The sequence below is a fragment of the Cyprinodon tularosa genome, unplaced genomic scaffold (genome assembly GCF_016077235.1).
Source record: "Cyprinodon tularosa strain WSP-4 unplaced genomic scaffold, ASM1607723v1 ctg874, whole genome shotgun sequence".
Lineage (NCBI taxonomy): Eukaryota > Metazoa > Chordata > Actinopteri > Cyprinodontiformes > Cyprinodontidae > Cyprinodon > Cyprinodon tularosa.
This window is the reverse complement of record NW_024039645.1, coordinates 770,001-796,183: the sequence shown is the minus strand read 5'-3', so window position 1 is coordinate 796,183 and position 26,183 is coordinate 770,001. Positions and strand designations below refer to the sequence as shown.

General features: G+C 38.2%; 1 protein-coding gene across 5 annotated transcripts in view; it reads left to right on the top strand.

The window, feature by feature from the left end:
* LOC119775515 (septin-9-like) overlaps nt 1-26,183 on the top strand; it is a 114,273-nt gene that overhangs the window by 73,880 nt on the left and 14,210 nt on the right. For 3 of the 5 annotated variants that reach the window (XM_038273504.1, XM_038273505.1, XM_038273506.1), the window contains 5 exons: nt 2,357-2,542; nt 10,739-10,870; nt 13,114-13,195; nt 14,111-14,248; nt 24,134-24,251. In XM_038273504.1, the coding sequence (XP_038129432.1) occupies nt 2,357-2,542; nt 10,739-10,870; nt 13,114-13,195; nt 14,111-14,248; nt 24,134-24,251 (656 nt within the window). Of the gene's footprint in view, nt 1-1,762; nt 1,902-2,356; nt 2,543-10,738; nt 10,871-13,113; nt 13,196-14,110; nt 14,249-24,133; nt 24,252-26,183 lie in introns of those variants that run through there. The other 2 variants (XM_038273507.1, XM_038273510.1) reach the window with 2 other exon arrangements.

The window sequence follows — 26,183 nt, the reverse complement described above, 5'->3', positions numbered from 1 at the left end:
TCTTAATAAAATCCATAAAGAATTTAGCAGACATTGGGTTTAAGTTCTAAAGAAGCATCTAAATCTTTGTTCAATGCATTATAACATAATGGAAGGACTATAGCCCTACTGTACCTTTACAAAGAGAATGTCATATAAACGGACAGGAGGGTAGAAGAGAACATTGATAAGAGCAGGAACCAAGATCCCCAATGATAACTGCTGGTATTCACAGCCAGGGGCGAATTTAGGAACTTTGGGTCCCTAGGCAAAGACAGACAGGGGGCCTCTGAATGGAGAAGACAACACATAAAACAGACCCATTCTCCAGATAGAGAAATGTTAATAGAATAGACATCCATTATCTGTTCTAGGTTGTGTCCCTCTCTTCTTGTCCCTTTTCTTCTTGTTTTCCTCTCTATGTTTTGTACTCAGCTGACTTTTCATGCTGTCTCTAAAGGAATGAAAGATTTTTTCCAAGCACTAAGCTCACTTAGCTGATTGCTCCTTCCTGTGTTTCCAAAAAGGCCAAAGTAAATAACCCAGTCCTTCTTTTCACTGTAGACAAGCCATGATCTGCTTATCTGTTCTCCATTTTTCATTTGGATGAAATAATAGCTGCATGAATCATGACAGCAGACAAGATAGAGGAGAGCAGGAGGCGGGGTTACCAATCTACTCGCTCTGGAGAGCAGAGTTCGCTGCTTTTAGATGTGGTCTCCAAAGTCTCCAGTAGCAGAAAAAAAGTCTCTAGATTTGGCGCTAGGAGCTTTTTAGAAATCAAAGTGCTAGAGGGGTCTGAAAAGTGGCTAAATATAGCGACTAAAGCGCTAAGTTGGCAACACTGCTCTTTGCATGGTTTGATTTCAAATGGTTTGCTGCTGTCTGTTTGGACCTTTCTGAACATGTGCAGCAAATGGACTGATCCAATATGGTGGACACTGAAGGGGGGGGCTGAGATACACTTAATATTATCAGCCTTCTGATGGCATTTTAGCGAACGGATTTTTATCAAAAACATAATATGCACTAATAAGGAATAGCTTTATTAACCATACATGTAGAATGTGTTTTATGGGGCCCCCAGGAACTTGGGGCCCTAGTTTTGCCTAATGGTAAATCTGCCCGGTTCACAGCTCAGATGGAAGAAGCTGTCTACCTTTCATCTGTTAGTTGTGCGTACTACAAATCTAGCCTTGAAGGGAAGAATAAGAAGGAGAAAAGTCAAGGAAGGGAACTTGCTCTGCACACCAATGCTCTATGAAACACCAGCTGTGGCAGCATTGGGGTAAAGCGATGCTTTTCTTTAGAGAATGCAGAGAAACCAACCTGAGCTGTTGGTGAAAATCAATACCAGGTAAATAAAATAACCTGTTAGAAGCAGCATTAGACTCAATACGAGTGTTTGTGTTCATCTTCCTGCAGAAGGTTAGACCTAAAGATGCAACCAAAAACACAGAGGAAAGGTTTATACCAAATCATCAGCATAGCAGGGCTCAGTCAAAGCAGAGAGCTGCAGTAAATGCAATTCTTCAATCTGATTTGAGCTTAACTGTCTTGCAAAAGAGCACAGGTCATTAAAAATACATATTTTGCTATTTTCAAAGATCAAAAAGTGAAGCAGTATTTAATCTGAACTCTCTCTTATGGGATATGTGACGCTCATCACCTGCAGACTGAATAAAATCAGGATTTATGCTACCATTCAGCTTTAGGTACGTCTGTGGTTTGACGTGCCTGACTTCAAACACAGACAAGCAAAAGTTTCTGTTAGAGCACAGGAAGCTGTTGTCTCCTCCTCCAGAGAGAGGAGTGAGTCGACTTCTGCAAGCCAACACTAGCTCATTTTGGCAGAGCCGAGCCGTGTTGCTCGCTGCAGACTGTGTTGGTTTTTCTGACGAGCGGTCCTCCCCTGAACCGAGGTAAGCTCTCATTTTTACCGGCTGCTTCGTGTCCAAACCACGATCTTCTGATTCGCGCCTGTCTTGATGTTCTGGAATTGTGCAAAGCAGCGGCCAGAGTTCTCACCTGAGGTCGAATTTTTGCATCTGTTCTTTAAAAGTGTGTTTTTGGCTTTGCAGCTGTGTTAAATAGATGCTTTCATGTCTTTGATTTGATTTTAAAGTTATATTAAAATGCTGTTGTTATTTGAATAACGGAAAGGTGCAGTGCATTGTGATTTGAAGTGTTACCCCATTTCACACAGGAAATGAACTACTTAGAAGAATTATCTTCAAAGGCCTTTAACCTCCAATTGCTCTTCGCTTCAGTTCTACTTATTTCTGCATCCCTTTGAGCTTTACTTCCACCTATTTTAACTTGATGAATCCAATATTATGGTCAGTGAACACATCCTCTGCCTCCTGCCTTTCCTCAGGGTCAGAGGTCAGCCTGAGCCACAGCAACATGTCTGAGTCCCCCAAGCCCCATCATCCCATCCCCCCAGGCAAAGGGGAGAAGAGCCATGCGGGGGACTTCAGCTACGTAGGCATCGATGCCATCCTGGAGCAGATGAGGAGGAAGGCCATGAAGCAAGGCTTTGAGCTCAACCTAATGGTTGTGGGTAAGTTGCAGACACGAAACCATTTAACAGGAACTCAAACATTACCAGAGAAGACATGCACAAAGAAAATGCTAAGTTTAGCTAGACGGGCCCTGATATTAAAAGCAAACAAACCCTACCTAAGCCCTATCACCAACCATTAAGTGTTATGTGTGCTGGGGGTGAGGCAAGAGGAATGGCAAGAGAGAGCAAGACTTCGGTCTGATAACAGGAAGGCTGACGCCAAGCACTCTGCTAAACTGGCATTAGAAATACCAGCAGATGAGTCTGAATGGAGCAGACTAGTACTAGCAGTAGACGTGCTGCTCTGTCAGGCTGTTTACCGTTATCGATTGAACGCCAACGTGAGCTGTGTGTGTCGTTCATTATTCACAGACTTTAAAACCATGAGTTATAGAAAAACCAGTGTTGCTCATCGGAAGGATTAAAAGTTCAATTCAATTTATTTATATAGCACTAATTCACAACACACCTCGTCTCAAGGCACTGAAAAACAGGCCAAAATCCAACATCTAGAAACGAAGGTGTTGATGGCAGCAGCACAGCTGATATTTCTCTCCAGGATGGAGTCACAGCCAAACAGGAACAGACCAGATGAAGCTACTATGAGAAAAAGCAGAGAGAGCAGAACGTTAGAGATTGAACTAACAGATTCTGCAGAGTGGGAGAATAGAGATAGAATGAAGCAGAATGATGAAAAAGGGGTCCCTATGTCCTCCAGCAGTCTAAGCCTATAGCAACAGAACTATAGAGATAGCTCAGGATAACCTGAGCCACTCTAACTAGAAGCTTTATCAAAAAGGAAAGTTTTAAGCCTAGCCTTAAAAGTAGACAGGGTGTCTGCTAGGGATGTGCAAAATAATTGTCATGATGATGCATCGTGATTCTAATTTTCGTGATCTACTGCATCGATTCTTGACGCCAAGTATCGATTATTAATTTAAAAAAAATGAATAAAATTGCATGAATGGTTGTCGAACATCAGCCAAAATCAAGTGTAATACAACTTCCAGTCCAGTAGATGTCGCTGCGGATGTGTTGACGCACGCTGCCTTGTGTCACAAGCATTTCCAGCCGCGGGATACTGCGACGAGTCATTCAAAAGCAAAACATGGAGGAGATTGAGAAACTTCGTCCGGCTCCATCACATTTCAAATCCGATGTTTGGAAGCATTTTGGTTTTAAAAACAAAGTTAAAACTGAAGTTGATATGACGCACGCAATTTGCAAACACTGCTACACCAGAATTAGATACTGTGGGAACAGAAATATTGCAAAGCATCGCAATAATTCAGGTATCGTGATGCATCGTGATAGAATCGCATCGTGACTTCTTTTTCCGCTAGTGTCTGCCTCACGGACTAAAACTGGTAGTTGGTTCCACAGGAGAGGAGCCTGATAACTAAAAGATCTGCCTCCCATTCTACTTTTAGAAATTCTAGGAACCACTAGTAAACCTGCAGATTGAGAGCGAAGTGCTCTGTTAGGAACATAAGGAACAATCAGATCTCTGATATCAGATGGAGCTTGGCCATTTAAGGCTTTATATGTGAGAAGGAGGATTTTAAATTCTATTCTGGATTTAACAGGAAGCCAATGAAGAGAAGCCAGGATAGGAGAGATATGATTTCTTGTTTATTATCTTAGAGATAAATATGAATTTATACAGCGTGAATGTAGCCTTTTAGAAACTTAAGTTTGTGGGCAAAAAACTGTCCAGAACTTTACCAGAAGTGCCCACATACTTAGAAATGGGGCCTTGGGATGGACTCACTGGTCCTTTAAACAATAAACCTTTACATGTGACTCACATCCACAGCTCTTTTTGTAAATTGCATCCACATCGGGATGAGAAGTGTAATGCTATGTTTGCTGCAGAGGCAGCAGAAGCTGCTAGTTTACATGAAAACTCGATATTTGAGGCGCATCAAGGCGCAGCGAAAGTTCTGCTGCGTGTCTAGAGCAGCAGGAGCAGAGCCTCATGAGCTTCTGTACGGTGGCCGGGAAGTGCAAAACAACAATACAAAATCTGAAACACTTTTACAAATCTTGAAACAACTTCGCATTTGAAAAAAAATATTTACAACAAACAAAACACTTTTACAAATCATAAAACAATTTTACATTTCAGAAAACAAAATTACAACAAACGAAACACTTACAAATCATAAAACAATTTTACATTTCAGAAAACAAAATTACAACAAACGAAACACTTACAAATCATAAAACAATTTTACATTTCAGAAAACAAAATTACAACAAACGAAACAATTTTACAAATCATAAAACAATTCAGAAAAAAAAATTTGCTTTATTATTTGTAAAAGTATTTTGTTTGTTATTTTGTTTTCTTAAATGTAAAGTTGTTTTTATGATTTGTAAAAGTGTTTTAGATTTTGTATTGTTGGTTTGCACTTCCTGGCCACCGTACTTCTGAGCATTCGAGGCTCTTTTTTCAAGCAGCAGCGGCTGGAGGTGGAATAATTTAACCTCTGCTGCTTGATGCGCCACATCAACCAATCAGAGAAGCTGATCTGGGAGCTGGCAGGGAGACAGACACAGCACTGCTGCAGTGGCTGGATGTTGGAGGGGATTTAGCCGGGAGTTGGAGGGAAGTGGGCTGCCATTCGGCTGATTTTACCTGGGAAGGCTGGCAGCTACTGTAGAGCGGTGTGGCATTCATAAGGTTCACCTTTGACCTTCCTCTAATCAATCCTGGCTTCTGTCTCAGTCAGCTTTAATCCAAACATTGACTTTTAGGCAAAGATTTTGAAAAGTACCATTTAGCCAACAGAGCGAGAGCCTCGGCAACGTCTCTAGTAGGGATGCACGATATTGGGATTTTGGCCGATATCCGATATGCCGATATTTTAAAACTCATGTAGCCGATAACCGATATCGATACCGATGTTAAAGCTGGACAAAAATAAGTCGTCATTGAAAATAGCAGTTTTGTTATCCATTTCTGACACTTTGAAAAATAATATACTCAAATATATTTTCATATGCTGATATCAAATAGATTTTTAAAAACGCGGTATCGATCTATTTTACTTTCAAAATCTGGTGAAATTTTATCGTTCTGTTACAAACTATCGTGATATTTTGCAAATTCTTGTGAGATTTTGTTCGTAAAATAGATCGATACCGCGTCAATATATCAACATATAAAAATATGGCAACATTTGGTGAATTTTCGGGGGATTTCGTAGCATAACGATGACATATAGCAATATTTCATTAGTAAAAGAGATTGATATGGTGTTTTTAAATGGCAATATATCAGCATATGAAGATATTGGGATATTTTAATGGATCAATATTTTTTCCCTCGTCTTTAGAAGTTTTTAAGTCTGTAAAAAAGAAGTTTTTGAGGAAGAAGAAGTAGTATTTTTTTTATTTTTTTTTTTTAGACTTTAGAAACTGAGAAGCTGATCAAATATCGGGTTAAATATCGGTGGGGTGGCCGATGTCCGATATTCAGTTTTAAGGCCGATACTGATAGGGGGCCGATTATATCGTGCATCCCTAGTCTCTAGTTCTGCTTTTCGTTACATTAAACGTTTCTGTAGATGTAATTAGGTTGATCTAAAGCCCTGGAGGGCAGCAGTTTGTGGTCATGTGTTTGTGAAGCATCATCTCAGCTTCCAGAAGGAATCTTCTTGTATGACAAGCAAATATCTGTAACATAAACTTTTAGGGAAGAAACGTTGATACTTAGGAATGAAGAGAAAAAAATAATTACAATGAGAAAACCAAGAACATAATGGGGCCTTTATGGCACCGCTGCTTTTTTCAATTTAATGCAGATATCATTTTTATAGATAAGACATAAATCTTATGTTGGTGACATTAAAGTTGATGAAATGAAACAAATTTTAGTTTTTTTCTGTTTGTTGCAGGCTAACTGTTGACATGTACGCACATGCAGCTCTGCAACACCTCAAGGAAAATCAAAACTCATGAAGTCATATAAAAAGTTGCGTAACTGCTGAAAGTCTGTTTTATGCAGCAGCTGATGGTGGAAAAAAGAACAAACTATAACTTGTGATTTCACGTTAATTCTAATAGACTGAGCAAATGGTGAACAGCAACAAAATCAGATTTCTTTCAACAATGTATGGCAAAAACTTGAGTTCATGGTTGGAGTTTCTCTACGTTGTCATTTTTCATGCCAGTACTAACTTGCCAATAGTGTTTGATCCATGAAATTCTTGGAACGATGACTTAGTTCTGCTTCATCATGTGTAGATGCTTGGTCCTGTGTGATCACAACCTGATTAATCACACATTTTTAAAAGCAGGAAGAGTTTTTTGAAGAATGAACAGAAAATAAATGATGGAAACTAAAGTTTTTCAGACCCAGTCAGTGTGTAAAGTTTAGAACCGTAGTCCTGCAGCATTCAGACAAAGCATTTTCCTAATGCCTCCTTTTAACTGGCTGACCTGCCCTAAAATGCTGGAGTGAGCGATGCTGTGACCAGGGGCGGATTTAGGAATTTTCGGGGCCCTAGGCACACTGGAAAAACGATCTAGAAATAAGTACACATTTCTTAAATTAAGTGTATTTATCCTTAATTTGAGTAGGTAAATTAGATAATTTGCCAATGGAATGAGTATTTTTATTCTTAAAATAAGATAATTAGATAATATGCACTAGAAATAAGACAATGCAATTGTGTTTTCTTATTTTAAGTGTAAATTGTCTTGATCCATTGGCAGAATGTGTCTTTTACCTCTTTTACCTCTTCAATCCAAGAACAAATGCAATTATTTTAAGAAAAGATTTCGATTTGTTTCCAGTGCAGAGACAGGCAGGGGGCCCTATGAATGGAGAAGACATCAAACAGCCCCATTCTCCAGATAGAGAAATGTTAATAGAATAGACATCCATTATCTGTTCTAGGTTGTGTCCCTCTCTTCTTCTTCTTCTTCTTGTTTTCCTCTCTATGTTTTGTACTCAGCTGACTTTTCATGCTGTCTCTAAAGGAATGAAAGATTTTTTCCAAGCACTAAGCTCACTTAGCTGATTGCTCCTTCCTGTGTTTCCAAAAAGGCCAAAGTAAATAACCCAGTCCTTCTTTTCACTGTAGACAAGCCATGATCTGCTTATCTGTTCTCCATTTTTCATTTGGATGAAATAATAGCTGCATGAATCATGACAGCAGACAAGATAGAGGAGAGCAGGAGGCGGGGTTACCAATCTACTCGCTCTGGAGAGCAGAGTTCGCTGCTTTTAGATGTTGTCTCCAAAGTCTCCAGTAGCAGGAAAAAGTCTCTAGATTTGGCGCTAGGAGCTTTTTAGAAATCAAAGTGCTAGAGGGGTCTGAAAAGTGGCTAAATATAGCGACTAAAGCGCTAAGTTGGCAACACTGCTCTTTGCATGGTTTGTTTTCAAATGGTTTGCTGCTGTCTGTTTGGACCTTTCTGAACATGTGCAGCAAATGGACTGATCCAATATGGTGGACACTGAAGGGGGGGGGGGGCTGAGACACACTTAATATTATCAGCGTTCTGATGGCATTTTAGCCAAAGGATTTTTATCAAAAACACATGTAAAATGTGAACTTGGGGCCCTAGGCAACGTCCTAGCATTGCCTAATGGTAGCATCCCCCCCCAACCAGTGTGAATGGTTGTGTGTCATGTCAACCATAGACTGCTGGAGAAAGGCACCAGCAGCCCTCGTAAGCGTGACGGAAAATGGATGGAAGTCATTGAAGTCTAAAAGAATTAGGGATGCACGATATTGGGATTTTGGCCGATATCCGATATGCCGATATTTTAAAACTCATGTAGCCGATAACCGATATCGATACCGATGTTAAAGCTGGACAAAAATAAGTAGTCATTGAAAATAGCAGTTTTGTTATCCATTTCTGATACTTTGAAAAACAATATACTCAAATATATTTTCATATGCTGATATCAAATTGATTTTTAAAAACGCGGTATCGATCTATTTTACTTTCAAAATCTGGTGAAATTTCATCGTTCTGTTACAAACTCTCGTGATATTTTGCAAATTCTTGTGAGATTTTGTTAGTAAAATAGATCGATACCGCGTCAATATATCAACATATAAAAATATGGCAACATTTTGTGAATTTTCAGGGGATTTCGTAGCATAACGATGACATATAGCAATATTTCATTAGTAAAAGAGATTGATATGGTGTTTTTAAATGGCAATATATCAGCATATGAAGATATTGGGATATTTTAATGGATCAATATTTTTTCCCTCGTCTTTAGAAGTTTTTAAGTCTGTAAAAAAAGAAGTTTTTGAGGAAGAAGAAGAAGTAGTATTTTTTTTTTTTTTAGACTTTAGAAACTCAGAAGCTGATCAAATATCGGGTTAAATATCGGTGGGGTGGCCGATGTCCGATATTCACTTTTAAGGCCGATACCGATAGGGGCAGATTATATCGTGCATCCCTAAAAAGAATGATGACACGATATTAATATAATGATATAATAAAAGCAATAATTTAATGCATAAGACAATCTGAAGCATGTTGGAGTGCCTCACTTCTCCCCTTCAACATATGGAAAATCTGTTGAGTTTGCAATGTATCACGCAGGCAGCCATGTTCAGCAGACACATACATCACTGCCGACGCTTCTCCAGGGGATTCATCCCTTGCTACTGAATACTTCTTCTCTGTGTGGTCTGCCAGATCCATCTGTCTTCAAAGCCCCTGCAGGTCGCTCATTTCACCCTGCAGTTTCCTGCTTTCCTCCACCTTCCAACTACACTCGCACAGAGAGTCACACCTGATGTCATGTCCATATGGTGATGCTTTCTATGGGTTAAGCTAAAAAATTAGAATAAAAAAGAAGTTGAACTTATGTGCAGGAGCACATAATTTCAATTTGAGAAAAGAATTTCATCTTCTTGCACTCAAAACTTATAATGCTCACAATCAAAACATGCGCTCTCAAATATTTTCTCTTCTCTCTCAAATCTTTGTTTCTTCTCTCAGATTTAATGCTTCTTGCACAGATATTTTCTCCTCTTGCTTGCCTCCTTCTCTTCGCGCACAAACCGCGCTCTGCTCGAGTCTCAGATACGCTCGCAAACCCGTAGGCTCTGCTTGCGTATTTTTTTTGCTCTCTTAGATTGGATCGGGTGCGCTTGTTTAACCCTACTCTACTTCTCCAAAATTATACTTCATTATACTAACAAATTATTTCAAGATAATCATTTTATATGTCGGTTCTTTGCTTTTGTACATAACAAACCACTAATTGTTTAAAATTACTTAATTCAGAATTGTTTGGGTTATCTATAAGTCCTGAACTTTGCTGAATCGAGCCACAAAACTACTGTAAATAAGTTTCAGCTGACGCTCTTATAAGTGGCGTAGTAGCACAGGCACACTCAGTAGGGTTAAACAAGCGCACCCTTTCCGAGGCTGTCGTTCTATTGGCTGGAAAGGTTGCTAGGCGACGATCCAACTGCAATCCGAGAGAGAGCAAAAAAACAATCCTCAAGCAGAGCCTACGGGTTTGCAAGCGTATCTGAGACTCGAGCAGAGCGCGGTTTGTGCGCGAAGAGAAGGAGGCAAGCGAGAGGAGAAAATATCTGTGCAAGAAGCATTAAATCTGAGAGAAGAAACAAAGATTTGAGAGAGAAGAGAAAAGATTTTAGAGAGAGCGCATGTTTTGAGTGTGAGCATTATAAGTTTTGAGTGCAAGAAGATGAAATTCTTTTCTCAAATTGAAATTATGTGCTCTTGCATTGATGCAGGATAATTCTCCCATATTAACGTAACTCTCCTGAATCTAGGGCTGAAACGAATAATTCAGATTAATCGTGATTAATTGGCTATTGAAAGAATCGTCAACTAATTTATTAATTTATTAATTGTTAACTGGAGAAAAGAGACTGTAAAACACACCTTTAGCTGACAGAGAGACCCACTTAGAGCAGCAAAATTGTAAAAGAATATAGAAGCATTTAGCATATTTTCCTCTGTTAATTTGCTACTCAGTGTAAACATTTTAGTGTCAGCTGGTTTCATTTCACGAAATGTCCTCTTTAATGAATCTTTTGCTGTCTTATTATTAATTGAAAAAATGATCAACTGATTAATCGATTTGCTAAATAATCATTTGTTGCAGCCCTACCTGAATCTTTGTGAAGGAGTAAAATCCAGACTGGATTTAACTTTGTTATTTTTGTGTTTCAGGGCAGAGCGGCCTGGGAAAGTCCACCCTGATGAACACTCTGTTCAAATCCAAGGTGAGCCGTAATAAATCGGTGCAGTCCGGCCCAGAGGAGAGGATCCCCAAGACGGTCGAGATTAAATCCATCAGTCACGGTTGGTCTATACTCAACTTTAACAGCTCAAGCAATTCCCACCGCACATATGGTGCTAATAATGAGGCGTTTTCCATCTGAACTGTGCTTTGCTTTTCCAAAAAAGTAAAAAAAAAAAAAAAACAATGCACTGGACTTCGTTTCCAAGTTTGAACATTCTAAAAATTATCTAGAAATAAGTACAAATTTCAGAGAAAATGTACCCCTTAATTTTAGTAGGTAAATGGGATGATTTTCCAATGGAATGAGTATTTTTACCCTTCAAATAAAATATTTAGATATGTTTGCACTTGTGGTAAGACAATGCAGTTGCTTTTTCTTAGTTTAAATGTAAATTGTCTTGTTCCATTGATAACGTGTCTCACTTACCTCCTGAATTCAAGAACAAATGCTCTCAAAAAAATCAAGAAAAAATGACTCATTTAGATTTGCATTTTTTTGCAGTGAAGACGTTTCTCTTCCATCCAGGAAGTTTTTTTCAATTCAAAATGTCAGGAATAGCGTTGAGTTCCAGGTTTTATCCAGCAGCCCAACAAAGCCTTGATTTAGTTTAGAAAACATGCAAATTGAACCAGAAGAACGGGTCCACCTTAAGGGTGTGCAAAATAATCGTCATGACGATGCATCGCGATTCTAATTTTTGTGATCTGCTGCATCAATTCTTGAAGGCAAGAATCGATTATAAAAAAAAAAAATGAACAAATAAAATACATGATTGGTTGACGCACATCAGCCAAACCAAGTGGAATACCACTTCCAGTCCAGCAGATGTCGCTGCGGATGTGTTGACGCCCGCTGCTTTGTGTCACAAGCATGTCCGGCCGCGGGAAACTGAGACGAGTCATAAGAAATAAAACATGGAGGACACTATGAAAATTCGCCCCGCGGCTCCATCACATTTCAAGTCAGATGCTTGGATGTATTCTGGCTTTAAAAACAAAGAAGGTAAAAATGAAATTGATATGACGCACGTCATTTGCAAAAGGATCACTGAGGCCATGTAAACGTACTGATTATCCTTATTTTGTTATTTTCAGTTTGATGAATCCTAAGATCTTTTTGTCAGTGTGTCCACGCCAGTAATAGTAACATTTGTGTCCAGTATTTGTTTCCATGGCAACACCTCCAAAAGTGGTTTCAATAAATACAGCTATGTATGAATTCAGTTGCTTTCAGTTCTGTATCAATTGAAGACACGATCCAGATCACACCCAGGCAGTCAGCCACTGGTAAAGGCTGGATCTTTTTCTTACAGTGTTCAGTAAAAATATTGCGATGCATCGCAATATTTCAAGTATCGGGACGAATCGTGATAGAATCGCATCGTGGCCTGTGAATCGTGATTCGAATCGATTAATGACTTCTTTGCCAATAATAATAATACATTTTATTTAGCAGCGCCTTTCTATTTAAGGTTTGGTTTTCTTTCTTAACATAGATGGCTTCCTTCACGCCCCTCTCAAACCACCTTTCTTCTTTGTCCAAAATATTGAAGATTTTGGTCCTCAAAAGAAGCCAAACGACCCCCATTCCAAAGGGGGGGACCCGTCCATCCGTTTCTATTTGCATGTTTTCTAAACTAAAACCAGGCTTTGTTGGGCTGCTGGATAAAACCTGGAACTAAACGCTATTTCTGACATTTGGAATTGAAAAACTTCCTGGATAGAAGAGAAACACTGAGCTCCTCTAATCAGCTGCTACTGGCGAAGCCTAAAACCAGACTTAAAACCAAAGATGATCGTGCCTTCATGGCACCAAGACTCTGGAATAACTTGCCTTGGCATGTTAGATCAGCAGGCGGCGTTGAGGTTTTTAAATCCTCTTTAAATCACATTTCTTCTCCCTGGCTTTTAATCATGTCTAAGTGGACATTTGGCAAATATTTATTTTAAATTTTATTTTATTATAAAATGTATTTTGATTGAAACATTTATCTAATTCTATTTTTGTGTTTATGTATTTTAGCCTTCAGCTTTTATCTTATGTTCCTTAACTGTGATTCCTGTACAGCACTTTGGTCAACCCCGGTTGTTTTAAATGTGTTTTATAAATAAAGGTTGAGTTGAGTTGAGAAACGTCTTCAAACTTTGAAACAAAGTCCAGGGGATTGTTTTTTTTTTTCACTTTTCTGGAATGACTAGGACCTGGATGACTGAGAACCTTCACCAGCATGTTATATGTTTTGTTTTGTTCTCTTTTAACCAAAATACTTATTCCTTAACAAAGAAAACCTCTTTTTTTTAGATATTGAGGAGAAAGGAGTGAGGATGAAGCTGACGGTCATTGACACTCCTGGCTTTGGGGATCAAATCAACAATGAAAACTGGTGAGTGAAGTCATTTCCCCAATTTACTGTAGGATGTTGGATCAAAGCCGTCTAATCAGATCTGAGTGAAATGGAAATAAAATGTTTCTATCAATTCTATTTAGTTTATTTCTATAGCTCCAATTCACATCATGTCATCTCAGGTCACTTTCCAGTTCAACCAGATCATCCAGTCAGATTGAGTCAAAGTTTTCTCTCTAAGGAAAACCAGCTGATTGCATCGATTCATTGACTCTTCAGCAATCCCTCACACTAAGCATGCTTGTAGCGACAGTGGAGAGGAAAAACTCCCTTTTCAGTTTTGAAAATTCCAGTATAGGAATCATGTCAAACTGGATTTGGGAATTCGTATAACTTTCTGTAAACTATGTTTATCTTTCCTCCATTTCCTAGTTTATAGACGTTCTTCCTGCTAATCCTGTCAGTATAGGTGATTACTCATGTCTTGGTAGTTTGCTGTTGTCCTTTCTCTGAGTAACTGTACTTAAAGAAAACAAAGGGCTGCCGCTAATGATTATTTTGCAAATCAGTTAATCTGTCGATTTTTTTTTTTTTGATTGCTCCATTAATAATCAGATAGCCAAAGGAACCTTAAAGAAGATTCTTTTTTTTTTACGAAGTTCAACCAGGTGAAACTAAAATGTTTCTACTTGAAGAGTTCTGAATGGAGCAAATTGACGGACAAAAAAGTTTTCTTACATCGAATGCAAAATTTTGCTAATTATTTATAATTTTTTTTTATAATCCCTGCTCTAAGTGGGTCGCTCTGTCAGCTAAAGGCATGTTTTAGTCTCCAGTTAGCGATTAATTGGTTACTAAATCAGTTGACGATCATTTCAATGATTAATTGTTTGAGCCCTAATATAAACTATATTTTTTTAAGGCTAAACAGTTTGTTTGAAACTTGTATTTCAGCTGGCAACCCATTATGAAGTTCATCAATGACCAGTATGAAGCCTACCTGCAGGAGGAAATCAACATCGACAGGAAGAAAAGGATCCCAGACTCCAGGGTGCACTGCTGCATATACTTCATACCTCCTACTGGCCATTGGTAAGACTCCTTCCTCCCCTCCCCCACCCACACCCACCAGGTGGTCCACATTTCCTTAAATGACCCCTGAGATGATTGGATTTTGGCCTCCCTGGAATCCCCAGCCCTGCGGACCTCCTGTGTGTCCACAGCCCCGTCGGTTTTTAAGATTCATTCAATGATTTCCTGGAAATTAGTTTTCTTTTTTTTATATATAATAGGCTCCTTTTGACCTTTTCTCAGTTTCAAAGTTTCTGATTTAAAGGAAAGCTGCCAAACATAAAAAATACGAGATAAAGTTGCAAGAAAGAAAGTCATAAAATTATGAGATTCTCAAAATTATGAGAACAAAGTAATAAAATTGCAAAAATAACTTTGCAACATTACGAGAATAAAGTCCTATAATTAGAATCAGAATCAGGTTTATTGCCATCGTTAGTGAAGGAGTTCACAAACTAGGAATTTTTTATGGTACAATCTTGCAACATGAAACATATAATATGGAATAGGTAAATAAAATAATAAAAATATCTAAAACACTGTGGGTATAAGGCATGCAATAAAATAGACTAATATATACACTTAAGATGAAAATATGTATATAAAATATAAAAAGTAAAATAGCATCTTACAAGGAGTGCAAATAGAGCATTGAGAATAAAGTAATATTTTATGTCAACTCTTCCCAGAAGCCCTTTCTTCCCTAAAATGAGGAATGTGGAGCATCATGTGAAGTTCTACTTTAGCATCGGTTTGACAAATCAGGGAATCTTTTAGCAGCAGCATCAAACTGGGCAGGAGGTCAAAGTGGACTCTGGTTGCTGATTGGTGGAGCTGGTCGGCTGTCATCTGCTGGGCGGAGCTCCAAGCTTTCTTTCTCAAACATAGGGTTGTTGTATGAGGACTTTATTCTCGTAATATAACGACTTTTTTTGTCGTAATATTACAACTTTATTAAAAATTAAAAGAATCTCTATCGTGGCCCTGATACTCGTAGCTTTCTAAGCAGACTACAGTCAGAGAAAAGCTCCGTCCATCGATGGTGGCAGCGCATCTACACTGCAAAAGCGATCCAGAAATAAGTACAAATTTCTTAAATTAAGTGTATTCACCCTTAATTTGAGTAGGTAAATGAGATAGTTTACCAATGGAATGAGTATTTTTACTCTTAAAATAAGATAATTAGATAAAATGCACTTGAAATAAGACAATGCAATTGTGTTTTCTTATTTTAAGTGTAAATTGTCTTGTTCCATTGGCAGAATGTCTCTTTTACCTCCTCAATCCAAGAAGAAATCAACTTATTTTAAGAAAAAATTACTTATCTAGATTTAGATTTTTTGCACTGTAAAAAATAAAATTCTCCCAGTATAGTTTTGCTCTAACCTCTTCTGTCTGTAACTCTATGACAGAACCATCCAATAATTCCCCCCTTTGTGCACTAAGAGCTCCACAGTTGTCCTCTTAGAAAGCAGCTGTGGAGAAGGCATGCATGTACGGTTGACAGAAACCCTCAACAGTACGGTAAGTCCTGATGCCACAGCTGCTGCTTTAGAGGCCGCATGTGTTTGGTAAGGAGGGGGGGGGGGGCACATTGACACTGTGGGAGTCCTGAGCATTCCTATTAATGCGCCATTGTTTGTCTGGATTGCTTTCCAATTTATTATGGCATTAATCAAAAAGAACTGGCTGCAAAGTTGATCACTGAAGCAGAAATACTGCAGTTTGACATCAGCTCTAATAAAGCATCACAGCATCCCCCTGCAGGAGCTGCAGCTTCTAGCTCAGCTTCATGGTTTGTTCCCTGATTGCTGTCATCTGCCAACTGCTTTCTGATCGGGGGCCATAAAGGAGGCGAGGACACAAGTTATTTATTATTCCTGCATTTTCTCACTGTAGCCATAGATCTATTCCATTCATAGTGAATCATATCGATGGGTTGCTGCATGCACATTGTTTTTTTTTTTTACATTAATTACACATGTTTACAGAAAAGTGCATGTGTTCTTTAAAGGATATCACAATTCTCAGTCAGGCTGATCATCCTGCACACATGTTCTTGTACATTTTTATTCCTAAACACTTTCAGCTCTTTTTAAACAATAGTTAGAATTAATAGAACGCATCATTTCCTATATGATGCTTATATTTTTTTAGATGTTCCATGGTTTGTATCTTGGTCCCTGGGGCTTTTAATGCTCAGCATCACTCATCTCGATTTAACTTTGTGCTGCTCTGTTTCTCCTCTTCGTTCCATGCTTTGTGGAACACATGCTCACCAGTGTTTCCTCCTGTTTTAAGGCCGATGCGCCCGTAGCTCTGCAGCATGAGGCACGCCTGCCCTGCAATACGCCCCTGGGAGTCTGAGCCAGGCTGCCTCGCCTCGGCCGAGGCTAATTGAAGGGCAGAGCAGACTGCATGAAGGGAGTCTGTGTGAAGGAATTAGCCGAAGGCTAAACTGAGACCAAGTTTAAAAAATAAACCATAGAGAATCACTCAGTCCTAAGAGCACAGCACAGCACAACTCTTAAAGCTTTTTAGATTTTAATATTTACACATTTTTATGTATTTTAAATCTAATAATTTCAGTTTACTTCTATAGCACAAATTCACAAAATATTTCATCTCAGGTCACTTTCCAGTTCACCAGATCATCCAGTCAGATTGATTCAAAGTTTTCTATCTAAGGAAAACCAGCTGATTGCATCGACTCATTGACTCTTCAGCAATCCCTCACACTAAGCATGCTTGTGGCGACAGTGGAGAGGAAAAACTCCCTTTTCAGTCTAACGTTTTGAAAATTCCAGTATAGGAATCATGTCAAACTGGATTTGGGAATTCGTATAACTTTCTGTAAACTATGTCTAATTTTCCTCCATTTCCTAGTTGATAGATGGCATGTAGCGACAGGAAGATGGCGGTAGGAAGTACAGGTGTGCTGGTCGCTCTGCTACTTTACACATTTTTTGTAAAGTCCACACTGCCGATAAAAAACTGCTATACTAAGGACACAATTTTTAATAACATTTTAAACAACTGGGTTGACAAAGAGGCGCATTGGCGCAAGCAAACAAGCAAGATCAATGGCGTTTTTGGGTATGGAGAGTACACCTTGGCTGTTACACTTGCCGTTTCAAATCGCTACCACCAAAGGAAAAAACGCAAAGAAACGCCTTGTAAGAAATCAACAAACAATGCGATGATAATATGCCTTTGCCTACTTTTGTCGGGTGACATCCACCAGTGTCCAGGTCCAACTGGTCAAACAACAGACAGAGCAAACCTTCCTGATGCGACTAACGCTACCTGTGGCTCCAGTGCATCCCCAGCGGCGGTGCTCCCAGGTGGTGTCTGCAGGGACCCGGCGATGGCTCAGGTGAACCCCTGCATCGACCTGAGATGGACCGATAGGATTGGTTCCTGTTCGGATGGTTGTTTGGATCTGCGGCGTGATTCCCCGGGGAGGCAGCGGTTCACGTACGTGGAGAGTGCATCAGCCGCTGCCGTTGTCAACCCTGAGCTTGGTGGTGCTTCTGTGCGGCGCTCGAGTCCAGACGGTCCGGGATTTCGCCGTGGTTCGCTGGGTGGACGTCCTGCAGCGACGGGTGCGTCTCCCGCGGATGTGAACGGCATGGCGGAGGGACCCAACGGAGAGAATCCTTGTGGAACCGGCGCAGTGAGCACCGCCAACATCCATAAACGCTACACAGTAAATAAAGCGATACGCATGAACCGGAAGTGGAAGGTCGTTCACACTGTAAATAATGCACGCATAATCTGGGATCATAAAGTCAAACCAAAAGGTCTCTTTGGCGGGCATTTAAATATCCGAAGCTTAAAATCAAAAAGCGAACAAATTATCCACATGATGACGGAATCAAATCTGGATTATTTCTGCCTATCTGAAACTTGGCTGCATAATAATTCCCCTACTGCTGCGCATTTAGTTCCGGGGTATGTCTCATACAGGAGAGATAGAGCTGACGGCAAAGGGGGAGGGGTAATGATTTATGTGAGAGATAACATACAGTGCAGTGAAATCCAGTGGAAAACTCCAACTGATTTAGAATGTGTTGGAGTAAATTTATCTCTTGCACCTCAGATGTCTCTCACATTAATAGTCCTATATCGACCACCATCTGCAAAGATAGACTTTTATGATAAATTCAAAGAAATTTTAAAGCAGTGTGATTTCAAAAAGGAGGTTATAGTGATGGGTGATTTCAATCTACATTGGGACAGTTACAGTACAAGGAAAAAACTTCAGCAAATTATGGATGGATTTAATTTTGTCCAGATGGTTAATGGACCGACACGGATTACAAACACTTGTAGCACTAAAATTGACTTAATCTTTACCAATCATCCTGAACGGATCACAAAATCATACAATATGTTGACTGGTCTCTCAGATCATAACATGGTGCTGATAACAAGAAAGTTAACCAGACAGCGATTCTCAGCCTATTCCGGAAAGAAGGAGTTCATTGGCATTCCAAGGAATAAACAGGAACAATTTCACACTGCAATAAGAAATATGAACTGGGACATTTTACTATTGGATAATAAACTAGAAATAATTAGTCAGAAATTCACTGAATGCTTACAGACAAAAATTAATGAATTTGCAGTGACAATTAAACACAAAAGCAGAAAGTGTTCTCTTCCCTGGCTCAGTGACGACATCAAACAATTAATGAAAGACAGAGATAATGCCCTTAAAAAAGCCAATAAGTCCAAACTATCTTGTGAGAGACAAAAATTTGTTTCATTACGGAATAAAGTGACAAGACAACTACGAAAAGCAAAGGCAGACTTTTTTATCACAATTTTTAAAAACTGTCATGGAAACCCAAAAGCTATTTGGGAACAGATTGATAAATTAACAGGTAAAACTGTTCCCAGTAACAATTTAATACAGTTGATGAACAATGGCATGCTTTTGCAGGATCAGTCTGATGTGGCACAGACACTAAATGAATATTTTGTTGATTCTGTTGAGACCATAGTCAAAAGTTTTCCTGTGAAATATAACAACATACCTGCCATTAGTTCAGAATTGTTAATTGAGCCCCCACTAAATCCAACATCTGTATCCATATCCGATGTGGAAAAGGCAATTAAACAGCTTAAGTATTCAAGAGCAAAAGACGTGTATGGGATGGACACACACATGTTAAAACGAATAGGTCAGTCAATTATTGGTCCACTAACACATATCATTAATATGTCACTAGACCAAGGGAAATTTCCTGAGCCATGGAAATTTGCTAGCGTCATTCCCATATTTAAAGGTGGCAACTCTCTTCTGACATCTAATTATCGACCTATTAGCATTTTGCCAACAGTATCTAAAGTTTTTGAAAAACTGGTTGCTAAACAAATCATTAATCATCTTAATTGCAGTTCCTTTCCTTTACACTCAATGCAGTTTGGATTTAGGGTTAATCATTCTACAGAGACGGCAACAAGTTATTTTCTGGAAAAGGTTAAATCCAATATGGACAAAGGAAGGATAGTGGGAGCAATTTTTTTAGACCTTCGTAAAGCTTTTGATACAGTTAATCATTCCATTTTACTGTACAAACTCAGTACATTTAATTTTTCCCCCAAATTCATTAGCCTCATTAGTTCATACCTTTCATCTCGTTCTCAAAGTGTAAGAATTGACCAATACAATTCCACCCCCTTACTATTATCAACTGGTGTTCCACAGGGATCAATTGTAGGACCAATTCTTTTCAGTCTATATATTAATGATTTACCATCTGTGTGCAAGAACTGTGACACTTTGATGTATGCAGACGACACAGCTATCTTGGCTTATGGAAAATCCACAGAGGAAGTTGCCGCAAAACTAACTGAGGCCATGTCACTGATGTCAACCTGGCTTGAGCAATCCTGTCTGCAACTGAACATATCTAAAACAGTTACCATGTTTTTTTCAAAAAACAACCTCATAAATATAGAACCTGAAATTTTAATATCTGGAGAAAGATTACAGGTCGTCACTGAATATAAATATTTAGGTTTACATATAGATTCGCATCTCAATTTCAAAACTCATATCCAAAAGGTTCGTAATAGGATTAAGTTTAGTTTAGCAAACTTCAGATTCATTAGGGATTTTCTTTCAACTGAAGCTGCTAAATCATATTTTTTCTCCATGATTTTATCCCATATAACATATTGTATAATAAGTTGGTCCAATACTCACTCTACTACAATAAAACCATTAGAAACATTATATAAACAAGCATTAAAAATACTGGATAAAAAACCTTACCACTACCACCATTGTAGTATTCTGAGGAAATATCAGTTACTTACCTGGAACAATCTTATCAAATTCAAAAACATCTGTTTAATTTATAAAATCAGACATGGTTTAGCACCACCTCCACTATGTGACTTTGTACAGTTCAGATCCAGTGAGGTCAGGGTAACCAGAGGGGCAGTGAGGGAAGACTGCATCCTCCCCCAGAGAAAAACAGCCTTTGGTCAGGCTGTTTTCTCCGTAAGAGCATCTCAACAATGGAACACAGTGCCAGAAACTATCAGAGACTCTTTGTCATTCTCTTCATTCAAAAAGAATGCAAAAAAATGGCTTGTAGAGAGCCAAATTTGTGGACACTAAGGTTTTTAGTGTGTATTTAAATAATTTTACAATATATTTTTAATAATTTTACATACATTTTACTTCTTGACCATAATGTTTTTATGTAATTGGTATTGTAATTTAATCTTGTGATTTTATACTTGTGTTTATTTTTAAGGTTGCCTTTTTAATATCTGGCTGGGGGACTACCGATGAAAATTAGCACTCCTTAGCTAACTCGGGTATATTTACATTGTTTTAATGTTTATTAATGTACACTGTCCCCTTTCAAATAAACAATAAATGAAATAAATGAAATGAAATAGATGTTCTTCCTGCTAATCCTGTCAGTATAGGTGATTAATCATGTCCTGGTAGTTTGCTGTTGTCCTTTTTCTGAGTAACTGTACTGTAACAAAGGGCTGCCGCTAATGATTATTTTGCAAATCAGTTAATCTGTCGATTATTTTTTTGATTAATTGATTAATAATCAGATGGCCAAATGATCCTTAAAGAAGATTTTTTTATGAAGTTAAACCAGGTGAAACTAAAATGTTTCTACTTGAAGAGTTCTGAATTCTGAATTACCTCAAATGCAATATTTAGCTAATTTTTTATACATTTTTTTTTAATAATCCCTGCTCTAAGTGGGTCATTCTGTCAGCTAAAGGCATGTTTTAGTCTCCAGTTAGCGATTAATTGGTTACTAAATCAGTTGACGATCATTTCAATGATTAATTTATCCAATTAATTGTTCACTAGATCATCCAGTCAGACTGACTGAAAGTTTTCTATCTAAGGAAAACCAGCTGATTGCATCGACTCATTGTCTCTTCAGCAATCCCTCACACTAAGCATGCTCGTAGCGACAGTGGAGAGGAAAAACTCCCTTTGACCAGGAAGAAACCTCCAGCAGAACCAGGCTCAGTGTCAGCGGCCATCTGCTGAGGCCCACTGGGGTTCAAGGAGACAGAAGCAGACATAGAAAAAGAAGCATAGATACAAAAGGCAACTGTCAACCAGCTCCACAGGCGGCCCCGTCCAGGAAACACACAGCCAGGCAGACGAGCTCCGAGCCAGCTCCCATGTCAGAGGATGAAGAGAGCACATCCAGTTAGTCACAGTCAGAGAAACAGGACTACACTGGAAAACAGGCCGATCCTCAAAAGATTTTAATGAGAATTTATGCAGCAGATATTTTGACGTTATAAAAAAGCTAATCTTTCACGAAATAATTGTATTTTTGAAAAGGATGCTGTGCAAATATTTTCCTCCCATTCTTCTCCTGCAAAGTCGCCCAATCATTGAAGGGCTGCAAAGTTCATTGAATAAGACACACCTCCTCATGAATACAACATCTGCATAGAAGGGAATCATGGTTGTTTGCAAAGAGGAAGATGCTCCAGAAAACCTGAGAATGGGGCAAAGGTTCCGGGTGAACAACCAAGCATTAACTTTAGACTAGGGATGCACGATATTGGGATTTTGGCCGATATCCGATATGCCGATAATTTGAAACTCATGTAGCCGATAACCGATATCGATACCGATGTTAAAGCTGGACAAAAATAAGTAGTCATTGAAAATAGCAGTTTTGTTATCCATTTCTGACACTTTGAAAAATTAAATACTCAAATATATTTTGATATGCTGATATCAAATAGATTTTTAAAAACGCGTTATCGATCTATTTTACTTTCAAAATCTCGTGAAATTTCATCGTTCTGTTACAAACTCTCGTGATATTTTGCAAATTCTTGTGAGATTTTGTTAGTAAAATAGATCGATACCGCGTCAATATATCAACATATAAAAATATGGCAACATTTGGTGAATTTTCGGGGGATTTCGTAGCATAACGATGACATATAGCAATATTTCATTAGTAAAAGAGATTGATATGGTGTTTTTAAATGGCAATATATCAGCATATGAAGATATTGGGATATTTTAATGGATCAATATTTTTTCCCTCGTCTTTAGAAGTTTTTAAGTTTGTAAAAAAGAAGTTTTTGAGGAAGAAGAGACTTTAGAAACTCAGAAGCTGATCAAATATCGGGTTAAATATCGGTGGGGTGGCCGATGTCCGATATTCAGTTTTAAGGCCGATACCGATAGGTGGCCGATTATATCGTGCATCCCTACTTTAGACCAGAGCAAAGTCTGATTCTGTAGCAATAGAGATTTGCTGGTAAAATGTGGATCTAGAAAGCATTGACCACGGGAGCCTAAATTAAATGAGTGCCACACTCTCAGACTTTTGTCAAATATTTTATAAACCACTTAACCCTTCATAGGGCCCTCAGTGAAATACCTCTAAGCTCAGAGTGTTAGTGGAGAACAGCACAAGAACTCATTACTATCCTAACATTTTAAACGTGTATTTTTTAGACGTTAAAATGAAGTGTCTGACTTAATATAAGAAAAGCAAGAAAGAAAAGTGCTTTTATGAGAAATTCCTGAAAAATAATCAGAGTGAAAAAAACTTTTTCTTTGTTGTTAAAACATAAACTGATACATTTTTTTCACGTTTTAACTTTTGAAATTGATTTCCAGCTTTTTTATTTATTAACTTTTTTCAAATTTATTTACCAAAGGTAACATATCATCTTAGCGCTGATTTAATAAAGTGACCAAAAACAGAAACTTGCCCTACAAAGTGATATTTCTTTTCCACTTTACAACTGTGAGATAAAATTCAAACTATATTAAAACTAAAAGCTTCTGCTGTGAAACAAGCTGCATAGTTTATTCCATAATATGAACGAGCGTCTTCAAGAGAGGAAAACATTTGTAGTAGATTGTAGTATTAAACGGAAGAAGGTTAGGGCCAGTGGAAAAAAAAATTAACTGATTTTTACATTTTATTTCAGTTTAGTATGGGAAAAAAGTCAGAATTCTGACCTTTTTCTCAGAATTCTGACTTTTTTATTGTCAGAATTCAGTCAGAATTCTGAGTAAAAAGTCCGAATTCTGAGATTAAAGTTTTTTCTCAGAATTCTGACTTTTTTCCCATACTAAACTGAAATAAAATGTAAAAATCAGTTAACTTTTTTTTTTTCCCACTGGCCCTAATCCTCTTCCGTAGTATTAAGAAGTAAAAAGGAAAAAAAAAAAAAAAGCAAACCCATCACCAATATCAAAAAGAATCAAATATTTTTAAACAGATAATCACTGCCCACTATTGGTTATTTGTTTCATTACATCTAATTCTTTAAATCTTTGAGGTTTTTTTTTGCCACTGTGTTCTACAGAGCAGAGAGAAACAGGACGTTTATTTCCACTGAAATGTCTCTTTAATCCTGCAGTCTCAGACCTCTGGATGTGGAGTTCATGAGGCGTCTCAGCAAAGTGGTCAACATCGTCCCTGTCATCGCCAAAGCTGACACACTCACCCTGGAGGAGAGGGAAAGCTTTAAAGAAACGGTGAGAATAAAACGATCTGTTTTTCCTGCCTTCCTGCCTGCATTAAATAAGATTAAATAGGAACGGTCTGCCTTTTATATGATGGGAGAAAACAAGAAAAGGTGTCTGGTTAATTACTGGACGCTGTATCTTAAAAACAGATTAAAAACTTTATCAGAGCATCTCCACTGCTAAGAGTTTATTTCAGCTGCTGATGTTCTTTTATCAGAGCATATAGAAACAAAAAAAACAAACTAGAGTCCTTCTAAAACAAATACTCGCGTTTCATTCACTGAAAAAGACTTTCTGTCTTTATATGAAGATATTCGAAGTCTTTTTACAAAAATTGGGTTTCAACAAACGTGCCTATTTTTGCAATATTCATTAAATTAAAAATAAATTAAAATTCAAATCAATCCACTGGACTTTGTTTCCAAGTTTGAAGACGTTTCTCTTCCATCCAGGAAGCTTTTTCAATTCAAACTGTCAGAAATAGCGTTTAGTTCCAGGTTTTATCCAGCAGCCCAACAAACAGAAACAGGCCAGCAATCCCCTTTAACGACCCTCCTTTCACAGGGTTCCTCCAGATCCTTAAAAAGTCTTAAAGACATTAAATTCAATATGAAAATAAGGCCTTAATTGATATTAAAATGTCTAAAATCAGTCTTTCATAGGTCTTAAAATGATAAAAAACTCATAAATAGGATTTTATTTTTGTAGTTTATATAAAAAAATGAAATAATTCACGATAATTTTTTGACATTTACCGAACAGCTTAACTGGAACCATTATTATTTCTATCCTGACAGCAGAAGCAATAAAAACGATGTTGCAAACAGACCTTGGGGTGATGTGGCATTAACTGTTTTTTAATGTGGGGAAGTGTAAATTCAATTAAATTGTCAATCCAGCCAATAGTTTTCTGCATGGCTAAAAACATTACCGGGTAATGGCGTATTTTTAGCAAGAAGTCATTCAACCTCGGCGCGATGGGAATCAAAGCTGTGGAGTCAAACATGTGAAGAGTGGAAAAATAAATCATGAAGTTACTGATTTCTCCCTTCTGTTCCACCCTTGTCTCTGCAAGGCGTCTGCAGCAATCTCCCATAATGTTTGGTGGTTGGCCTACAATGAAAGCAGAGCTATTATGGACTTTGAGTAGGGATAAAAACAAAGTTTATGAATTCCATTCATTAGTTGTTTAGCTTTATTCCTAAATGAAAAGTTTTTCGAAATTGTAAACATTTCTACTGGGCTAGAAAGTAATGGTTTATGTTCAAATAAGCATCAGGTTAAATTTGTGGCATCCAGATTTTCTTATGTTTATTGTGAAGTTGGCCTTAAACTCGTAGGGAAATCCTATTTAAATGTCAAATCATTCTGGCTTAAACATTTATACAAATGTACTCTTTATCAGACGACTATTGTCCCAAAATTTAGAAAAAAATAAAAATTTGTTGTTTTTTTTCTCATTATCTTCTGCAGGCCAGTTAGTTCTACGTCAGCCTGAACACCTAAATTCGGCCAATCATATATCAGCGGTCAATCAAATGTTTTCGATCATAGCATCTTGATTCATGTGTTGCAGCTAATATACGCCACGGTTGAAATCAGAATCCTTTCCTTTCCCATTGAGTTGCGTCCCAGTGTTCACGGGGATGGACGTCTGTGTCTTCGGCAGGCGTAGAGCTAACAGAACTGGCAGCGTTGCGAGGCAAGGGCTCAAACATGTACGGCTGGAAGCCTTCTACACCAAACCAAGCTTCTGCCGCCCTGGCGTCCTCTTCCACAACATCTTCGTCCCCGCTTTCCTCCTCTAAATAAAAAATGGATGACGGAGGAGACTCATCCACGACCTCCGACACTAAACTCTCCTCCTCTTGCATGTTTCCGCTGTCCATAGCGTTCCTTGACAGCGTCGTTTCTAAGTCACCAATTTAGTGCTACTTGGTC